The 9,493-nt window shown below is 34.4% G+C and overlaps 2 protein-coding genes across 2 annotated transcripts; both read left to right on the top strand.

Moving 5' to 3' along the window:
* The first annotated feature begins 609 nt into the window (after window positions 1–609).
* On the top strand, window positions 610–4,203 carry LOC108476940 (uncharacterized). The gene is made up of 9 exons (XM_017779320.2): window positions 610–900; window positions 992–1,101; window positions 1,467–1,585; window positions 1,698–1,795; window positions 2,361–2,448; window positions 2,520–2,648; window positions 2,730–2,823; window positions 3,092–3,237; window positions 3,789–4,203. The coding sequence occupies exons 1-9, from the start codon at window positions 839–841 to the stop codon at window positions 3,831–3,833; spliced, it is 891 nt and encodes a 296-aa protein (XP_017634809.1). The 5' UTR covers window positions 610–838; the 3' UTR covers window positions 3,834–4,203.
* Window positions 4,204–5,360: 1,157 nt separating this feature from the next.
* On the top strand, window positions 5,361–8,633 carry LOC108479799 (plant intracellular Ras-group-related LRR protein 9-like). The gene is made up of 3 exons (XM_017782596.2): window positions 5,361–6,235; window positions 7,457–7,623; window positions 7,703–8,633. Exons 1-3 carry the CDS (start codon window positions 5,492–5,494, stop codon window positions 8,343–8,345), a joined length of 1,554 nt encoding a protein of 517 aa, XP_017638085.1. The 5' UTR covers window positions 5,361–5,491; the 3' UTR covers window positions 8,346–8,633.
* The last annotated feature ends 860 nt before the right edge of the window (window positions 8,634–9,493 follow it).

Here is a 9,493-nt window from a genome sequence, read left to right as displayed (position 1 = left end):
AAATTTACAAAAAAAAATTTGTTGCTATTTTTTTTAAGGCTTTGTCTCTGCTTTTCATAATTTTGCTATCATTTCACTAGCTACTATTTTGTTGTTACTGTTTGAATATTGTATAATTTTTATTTTATTATTAATTTTATTATTATTTTAAAGATATTTGCTTCTTAAGTTGCACTTATCTTATTGTTATTTAAGTATATCCATTTGTTTGGAAATATTTATTTTAATATTTTTAGTGTATTTGATGTATTATATTTTTAAAATTTATTTTTATATAAAAAATAATATAATATTTTTTTATATGGGTGGGCTGAGCTAGACTTGAGCTTTAACATTTTTATCTGGATTGAGCTTAAACAAAATTTTAGATCTATTTTTTAGGTTAAGTCTTAAGTCTAAAAAATAGACCTAATTTTTTTACTTGAATTGGTCCGAACTTAGCTCAACCCACGAACAACTTTAGATAGAAAGGTATAAAAAAATGGTTTTTAATTAAAAAATATTTTTATATTATTTCCTTTTATCTAGAAATTACTGTAAATAGTTACTTAACCAAACTTTCATAAGGCCCAATTAAGGATACAAATCTAATCGAAAATTTGATTTTAGTTTGGGCCAATTCTTTTTTGAAGAGAAAAAAAAAATAACTTACAGGGAAACCAAGTCCAAATTTCACCCCGAATAGAAGAAGTGTCGCCAACCTAAATAAAACTTCATAAAACCCTAAACCCCAAATTACAGATCTCTTTCCTTACCCTTCCAATTTCTTGTTCTGTATTTTGAAAACCGAATATCAAGGTCTCTGTGTTCTTCTTTTCTACTTAGTTAAAGAAAAGAGATGCAGCACGACGAGGTGATATGGCAAGTCATCAGGCACAAGCACTGCAGTTTCATGTCCAAGTATAATTCTCCCTTCCAAAGCCGCCATTTTCCTTTTTCTTAAAGCTTTGGTGATCGTCTTTTTTAATGTTTTTTTTTTTGCTTTTCGCAGAATCACTACTGGTATTTTCTGTAGAAACCCTTATAACGTCACTGGGATCTGCAATCGTAGTTCCTGCCCTCTCGCTAACAGTCGCTACGCCACTATCCGTGACCACGATGGTAACTCAATTTACTCTTCATTCTTTATTAATTTTATCTGCCACTTCTCTTGCTTAGAAAAATAGAGAAAGGAGAAAAGGGTATTACTGGATTAGACAGTAATTAATGGTAATGTTTTTTGCCGTGTTAGTCTCAGTTACATCGGTTACCATACAAATGTGTTAAATTGATTAAAATATATCTGTTCCATTAGTTATGATAATCAAAATTTAAGCATCTTGTTTTTTTTGTAATTTGGCTTTATGATCGGTTGCTAGAGAATGAGAGTTATCTGCCTAACTGGGTAGTCTGATTGCTGTATATTTATATTCAAGTGTTTGTTATGTGATTAACTTTAGTGGATTTGCTGTCATGCTCTTTTGCAGGGGTCTTTTACTTATATATGAAGACTATAGAAAGAGCTCATAAACCCAATGATTTATGGGAAAGAGTAAAATTGCCCAGAAATTATGAGAAAGCACTTGAACTTATTGACAAGCATCTGGTATTCCATCTCTTCTCATGTTTTACATTTTCACTAATACCTAATTCTTTAGTTTTAACTTTGGCTTATGGCTTTCTATTGCTTAACCTGCCTTCTCTCTCTTTTCGTTAAGATGTATTGGCCTAAGCTCCTTGTGCACAAAATAAAGCAGCGTCTCACAAAAATGACCCAAATGCGTATCCGCATGAGGAAACTTGCCTTGAAAACAAGGTTCCCTTCTGCTTTCACTTTATTTATTTATATGGTTTTGATGTTTGTGTTGAATTTAGTAGATGAAAGTCATAGAAAAGAACTTTATTTCCTAGAACAATGATGCTTGCTAAAAGCTTCTGACTTAAACTTCATTTTATTCATCATGTCTTGTTTATATGTTTGCTGTACTTTGCATTGGGCTTAACTGTGAGCATTTTAGTTGAAGTCAGTGAGGATGTAAGCCTGCAATTTTTGTACCATTCTTAAAAATTTCAAGGGAGTAAGGCCAATTTTTCCTCTATACTTCTAATTTTGTTGGTTTTTGGACAATAGTAATGTAAATGGCAAATTTTCATAAATTCTGTCTTTTTTTTTTTGGATTAAAAAATCAACAAAATTAGAAGTATATTGGCTAAATTTAATAAAATTGAAGTACAATTATTAAGTTCAGCTCTGATCCATGATATAGTCAATAGTGGCAATTTTGTTCTTGATTCCGAAACTTATTTTTAATTGACATTTTTTTTGTATGCTGGATTTTCTTTTTGCCATCCTCAGCTGTTTAGTTTCTTTTTTTCCATAGGGAGAAGATAATGACTACACCCAGAAAGGAGAAGAAAAGAGAGGCTAGAAGGGAGGAAAAGGCTGAAAAAGCTGCAGTTCTGGATAAGGTTATTATCTGCTTAATTGCTTTCCCTTTGTTATAGTATCTCCAAATCGGTTTTAACTAATACCTCTACAGGCAATTGAAAAAGAGTTGCTTGCAAGGCTTGAAAATGGAATTTATGATGGCATATACAACCTCCCCTTCAATAAATTCCTCCAAACTCTTGACACGGATGAACTGCAGGCCGAGGATGAAAATGAAGAGGTTTGTTTTATACTACATATTGTTGTATATAGTCTGAGGTTTTTTCTTTTTTCTCACTGCTTATTTTCTGCGAATAAGCAGGAATCTGAAGTTGAATATGTTGAGGGTAACTTTGAGCTTGAAGAGGAAGATGATATAGAAGATTTGGGTATGAAGGATTATCATCTCAGTAATGGTATGACTCTTGTCTGTGTTCTCGGTACTTTTGCATGACGCAATATTGCATTCAATGTGCATGCATAATGTTACAAATGCATGTATACTACACTATGTTTGTTCTTCTTCCTATCTAATTGACTTTCAAAATGGTATGAAGTTACTTTTTTGTGAGCATATTGCAGTTTGTTTGAGAAAGATACTTTCTTATCATGCAAATTGCATGCCATGTGCCTGATAAGAAATTCTGCTTATTTAGTTCTGCTAAGGTTGAAATTTCTATACAGATGAGGAAGTTGATGATGATGATGATGATGAAGTAAATGCAGTTGAAGAACAGAGAGTCAGAAGAAAGCCCAAGTCTGCACATGAAAAATCTGAGAAAGATGAATTTGGTAAAAAGTTGAAAAAGAGACCAAGAATCCATGTTGAGGTAAGAATCCTAATCACTATCCAACTTTGTTTTCTGCTATCATGTATGTATTTTTTTTCATTTTCACATGTGGATATCCTTGATTTTTAGACAATGTTTTATTCATGTGATGGTCCTCAGCATTAATACCTCAATTAAGTGAAAATTTACCCTTCTCTTTGTTGTCTAATTAATATTAGGTCAATTGTCACATCTGGAAAGAAACATTGTACTGGTTTCTGGTGTGCTTGGAATTAGCCATATGCCACCAGTGCAAGTATTTTGGTTCATGGCTTGGTAATCATTCATGGTTTTAGGTGTCAAATTACTATCTAATTCTGTAGCTTGAGATGCTTCTTTTACATGTATATAGCATCTTATTACATCTTTTCTCTGCCACCTGTTCCGGAAATTAGACTTAATTTGGTGTACCGTTTTATGGAGTTCACCCCTTCTACTAAAAAAGTACATTCAATTTTGAGTATTTACCATCACTGGTGATGTTGAACATCTTCTTTCCAGAATATGGGTGTACTAAGATATGCCATTTGTATTGTATTTGTTTATCGCAGGTTGAACATGAAGAGGGTGGTGAAAGGCAGAAGGTAACCTTCTGAGTTTTAGGACTCGGTGGCATCAATCGATCAAATAATCAACAAAATAGCGTGAAGGATAGATTAATGTTGAAAGTGAATGAAACTCGAGGAGGCAACAACTGCCACAAACGATCTTCTGTACCATTTCTGGCTGAAAGAAAGTTTTGATAGGAGGAAGAAAGAGAAAAGGGAAGAGTGTTCCACTCTTTTTTTTTTTTTTTTTCTCTCTTTTAGGGTTTACAAGAATTGTGATGAACATGGTGAGTAGTTATTGTTTGTTTAACTATGAAGAGGAAAAAGATGTTTGTAATTTGAAGAAGGGTATTAATTATAGAAACAGAAACAAGCTGGGAGATTGGTGATTGTTTGCAACGAAGTTTTTTTGCTTTTATCTTCTATTCCCAGTTTGTTCATCTCCCTCAGAACAATAAAAGAATCTCCCTCAAGTAGTCAAATTCTTTTTTATAACAGCACATCTCAGCATCCCGAAAGGAAATTGATTAGGTTATCCATTCTTATCCAATAAATTATTAAAAATTTTGGTTTAAGTATTGGTTCTTTTGATTCTTTAGTTTAGTTCAATTTGGTCATATCATCTCCCTCAAGACCCTAAATATTTCCTAACTCAATTTAGTTAAAGTTAAATTTTTGAGTGAAAAAAAAAGTGGTTAAAGGGGTACATTATCGGAACAGTAAGCATTCATCCGTGCATCAATGTTTTATAATGAAATTTTATGTAATATAATTGTAAATATTTTATTTACATATATTAAGATTTTTCAGAAATATCAATAAATTTCCAATAAAAAAAATCGATATAACTACCTGTGCAATATTCACTGTCTTAATAAAAGAAAGACATTTACTTTCACAAAAATCATTTGCTTTTACAAAAAATAAACGAAGGCAATTGCTTAAAAAGGTAAGGAGAAGGTATTATTTTTCATTCATTTATTTTTAATAAATTAAATTGGATGGAAAAGCATTTTTAAACAATAATTGTTAGTAAAATATTTATATTTTAAAAGAAAATCAAAATGGCATTTAAAAATTATATCATTTTTATAGAGTATAATTATTTTTAATGCATAAATAAACTAATTATTTTTACTAAAATTAAATAATGATTATATTGTGATTAAACCAATACATTATTGAATAAGAGGCAAACCCATTTTATTTAATCATATGTAATTAATATATTGAAAATATGTTAAAACATGCTTTAAATTTTGAATTTTTAAATTTTAAATTTATTTTTTATGAATTTATTTTTTATTATTTTAAAAATTTTAAAAATTAGATCAAATTGTTAATATTGTTGAAATTATTCTATTGACATTTGAAATAAAAAAAACTTTACTTAGCATTTATATAACAACTTTTATAATGTATTTGAATTTAATAGAATAATTTTAATTGTTTTAATAATTTCATTTTAAATATGAAAAGAAAACCAGAAAGTTTAAATTCTTTAAAATATAAGTAAATGGACTAAATTTTAAATGTACAAAAAGTGGAGGGACCTGATCACATTTTAACATTTATAATAATACTAACTGAAAGCCACAAAACAACCAGCTGAAAAGTGAAACCTTGGGAGTCTCCCCCAATACCGTAAAGCTTGTAAAAGGCTTTTGAAAACCAGAAGCAGCATTGGAAATCCTCCTGCCCTGAAAATGGATCCCAACCTGAAAAGCTACCCGCTCCTCTCCTATGTTTTGTCCCGCCTTCCTTCCATCTCATCCAGGCTCCAGTCCTCACCCTCCTCTGATGCCCCCTTCGACCTCGAACAACCACCGCCTATCGACGCCGCCTCTTCCTCCACTGCTCCGCCACCAATAGTCGACCAGATGCCCCACCTTTCCCATCCCAAAGTCCTCGCTTCCATGACCCATGCCATCTACGACGTCGCCCAAACCCGCTCTGTCCTCCAAACCCTCGGCCCCCGACCCGACCACGAGTCCGTCGACATGGCTCACCACAAGCTCGCCGAGATCGATTCCAACCTCTCTAAATCCCTGGAAGAACTCGTCCTCTCTCCTCGACCCGAGGGTGTGGATCAAGCCGAATGGCGTGCCAACTTGGCCGACAAAGAGCAACAGATTCGACAACAAGCTGAGCAGGAAAAATCTATGTACAAGTCGATACTGCAATTGGACGAAATGCACGAGGCGTACGGGAAGCTCGTGAAGCAAGCCGAGGAGAGGTTGGTTAAGATTTATGAGAAGGCGGGAGAAGTGGCAGACGATTCGGAGCCAGTTGAGGAGACCAATCCGGAGGTTGTTGGGATACTGGAGGAAGCGCAAGGCAAAGGATTGGAAAGGGTTGATTTGTGTGGAAGGAAGCTCAGGTATTTGCCCGAAGCCTTTGGGAAGATTAGCGGCTTGCTTTCCCTTAATCTTTCCGGTAATCAGCTTGTGGTATGTTTTCTCTTAATCTTGCTGTTGCAATCATATTTATTTGAATTTAGAAAGTGATTGGATAAGGCTGTGGATGAATTGAAGAGTGAACCCAAAAGTAACATAATCAGCATCACAGTCAGTCATTTTTGGATATTTGTTTTCACTTAGAAGAAAACAAAGTTGATAACATTGTTTTTAAGGAATGGCCATAACATGTCAGCTCCTGCTACTAGGAATTGGCAGTGCTTACAATGCTGATGGGGTTATTTAGTGATCAGTGAACTACAATGGAAGAACTATGTAGTTTCTATTTTGCAGTTTCCCTAATATATTGTTCATATGTTGTTGTTGATGCTGTGATTAGGTTGCATCCTGGCATAAGTGTTATATCGCCTTCTATTTCTCATGATATATACACTTCAGTTCATGTCCCTTGTAAAAAAATCATCTGGACTTGTGAATTCAGTATTCTTAGGAAACAATCCTACACTTTTATGTTTTGACCATTAGTCTGTAGACATTAGAGATGAAACTTTGAACTTGACTCAAACTGGGTTCTAAGTCTCTTGGCTTCGTGTTCCAGGTTCTAACCCTTTTTGTAAACCAGTGTTACCTAGAACACTGATCGGTTGGGTACGAGAAATGAAAACTAAAAACACAATGTGCTACTTTTATAAAACGTAATTCGACAGGGGTAGCCTTCTCCGGTTTGTTTAGCAGGAATGAAATACAATTAATTGTAGGTTGAAACATTTTTTTGGATCTTATATATATAGGTTTCGTGCTTATATAAACATGTAATTGTAAGTAAATAAATTCGAAGTTTTTGAATTGTTTGTTTTACTCAATAATTATGTAATAAACTATAAGCTAATGGGATCGTTAGTTTTGCTGAATTAGATCACTCGTGTTCCCTGGTAGGGAATGTATGTACCAACTCGAAAATCATCGGGTAGATAGTGATTTTTGGTGACAGAGGTGTAAGCTCTCTTCCAGTACCCCATTGTGGAATTTGTATGCTTGTTTCGTTACCAAAAAAAGAAAGAAAACTTAATTCAGACATGTTTGTCAGATAAAAATTAACTTCAATGATGTGTAAGATTGTCTCTGTTTTCTTGTTTCTGTAATTTAAAGTGATAAGCTAGCAATTTACTGGTTCTTGTATAGGCTTATTAAATCTGGGTCTTGAGCCTTTTAAGATTTTGTCTTTCATCTGACTATACCTGCATGTTGATACAGGTTATTCCTGACTCACTTGCTGGATTAGAAAAACTCGAGGAGTTAAATGTTTCCTCGAATCTTCTGGAATCTCTTCCAGACTCTATTGGATTGCTTCAGAACTTGAAAATCTTGGATGTCTCGGGAAATAAACTGAATGCCTTACCTGATTCCATTTGTTACTGCAGGTAACTTTAGTTTTATTATTATAAAAAAAATTTGTTTTTGGTCCTTATTCGTCCTAAAATATGATTTTCATCAATTCAGGTCTTTGGTGGAGTTGGATGTGAGCTTTAACTCCCTGGCATACTTGCCAACTAATCTTGGGAATGAATTAGGAAATCTAGAAAGGCTTTCAGTTTATTTGAACAAGCTCCGATCCCTACCAAATTCTATTTGTAAGATGAGGTCATTGCGTTTTCTGGATGCCCACTTCAATGAACTTCGTGGACTTCCGAATGAAATCGGGAGATTGACAAATCTCGAGGTCCTCAATGTGAGCAGCAATTTCTCTGATCTGACAGAACTTCCTGACTCGCTTGGTGAATTAACCAACCTTAAAGAGCTTGATCTCAGTAACAACCAAATCCAGGCTCTTCCTGATACATTTGGCAGGCTTGACAACCTGAAGAACCTGAATTTGGAACAAAATCCTCTTGTCATTCCTCCTCTAGAAGTAGTAGAGCAAGGGGTTGATGCAGTGAAGATTTTCATGGCAAAGAGGTGGGCCGACAAACTTGTGGAGGAAGAAAGAAAGAGCATGATAGAAGTAAATGAAGAGGAAGAGAATGGGTGGTTGACACGCAGTACAACTTGGTTGAAGCGCTCTGTTTCAGTGGTTGGTGAGACTGTATCAGGGTACCTTGGAACTGCTGGTCCTAGGGACCCTATTCTGGACGAGGAGCGATGAGTTCACTCTCACCTTTGCTTTTGCTGCCAATTTCAATTATTCAAGTTTTCCTCGGCTTTCCTCGAAGCTTCATTTCCATGGTTGAAAAGCTAACAAATTTTCTACCTCTTCTGATCGAGATTCTCGATTGCAGGAAAATAAATTGGGAAGAAACCTTGTTATTTATTTATAACATTTATTTCCATCATCAGTAGTGTGTATGCTTTGTAGTACGCACTGGCCTAAATGGCACCCCATAAATTTTGGATCCCCTTTGCATTTAGTAATTTTTATATCAGAATTTGGCTACATACAGGCACGTTCATTTATGATTTTTTATTTTATTTTATTGGTTGTGGATGTTTATAGATGATGTGACATCGTGTTATACATATATCTATATATATATTAAAATAGTACGGGTGAGGTTGTGCTACAACTCTAAACTTGGTTGGATTGGGATAACATTGACATTCATGTATACATGCAAATAAAGAAAATAGGAGAGCTGAGGAGAGGCAACCCTTAGAAAGAAAACAATAAATAAAATGCTTATTCTTAACGCCATCTCCTGTCCTGTCCTGTTCTGTCCTGTCCTGTCCTGTCAGTTACAATTGGACCCACTCTCTTCCACGCCAAGATTGTAACGTCCACCTCCCCTTTATCACCGGCGTGCCTACTGCCAACTAACCTGTATACAATTTTCTTTTTCTCTTAAAAAGAACCCTTGAAATGATTAGTTATATCTAATCAACAAAAATATATATATGAATTATGGTATGCTTAGTTATAATCATGTGAATCACATATAAATACCATTGGCATTGAAAAGTGAGTGCATGTATCTTTAAGGTCATCGGCAACACAATTTGTAAACTTAAGTGGATTTATTCAGCAAAACATGAAAATTAAGAAGTCAATATTATTTTTCACTGTCTGTGTTTTCTTTTTTCTTAATTTGTGGATATAGTGGGAATATCAAAACAAAAGAATGCCCCCAACAATTTGAGTTTTGAGTAAAAGAGTAACGTGCACATGCGTGTGCATGCGGGAATCTAAGATTAGCCTTTCTACATACGTCTACACTAAGCTTCCTCAACTCTACAGCACAGCAGTGGTGCTGTTGCACGGCAAGTGATATTTCAGGCCTCGCCCACTCACCTCAAAAG

The sequence above is a fragment of the Gossypium arboreum genome, chromosome 12 (genome assembly GCF_025698485.1).
Source record: "Gossypium arboreum isolate Shixiya-1 chromosome 12, ASM2569848v2, whole genome shotgun sequence".
Classification (NCBI taxonomy): domain Eukaryota; kingdom Viridiplantae; phylum Streptophyta; class Magnoliopsida; order Malvales; family Malvaceae; genus Gossypium; species Gossypium arboreum.
Note: the sequence above shows the minus strand (reverse complement) of the source record. Positions and strands in the feature narration are given on the sequence as shown.

Bases quoted from the DNA above. Each gene is read 5' to 3' on its own strand.
- LOC108476940 (XM_017779320.2), top strand. From the start codon at position 839: ATGCAGCACGACGAGGTGATATGGCAAGTCATCAGGCACAAGCACTGC. The intron at 1,586-1,697 runs GTATTCCATCTC...CTTTTCGTTAAG, and splicing joins AACTTATTGACAAGCATCTG to ATGTATTGGCCTAAGCTCCT. The intron at 2,824-3,091 runs GTATGACTCTTG...ATTTCTATACAG, and splicing joins GGATTATCATCTCAGTAATG to ATGAGGAAGTTGATGATGAT.
- LOC108479799 (XM_017782596.2), top strand. From the start codon at position 5,492: ATGGATCCCAACCTGAAAAGCTACCCGCTCCTCTCCTATGTTTTGTCC. The intron at 6,236-7,456 runs GTATGTTTTCTC...ATGTTGATACAG, and splicing joins TTTCCGGTAATCAGCTTGTG to GTTATTCCTGACTCACTTGC. The intron at 7,624-7,702 runs GTAACTTTAGTT...TCATCAATTCAG, and splicing joins GATTCCATTTGTTACTGCAG to GTCTTTGGTGGAGTTGGATG.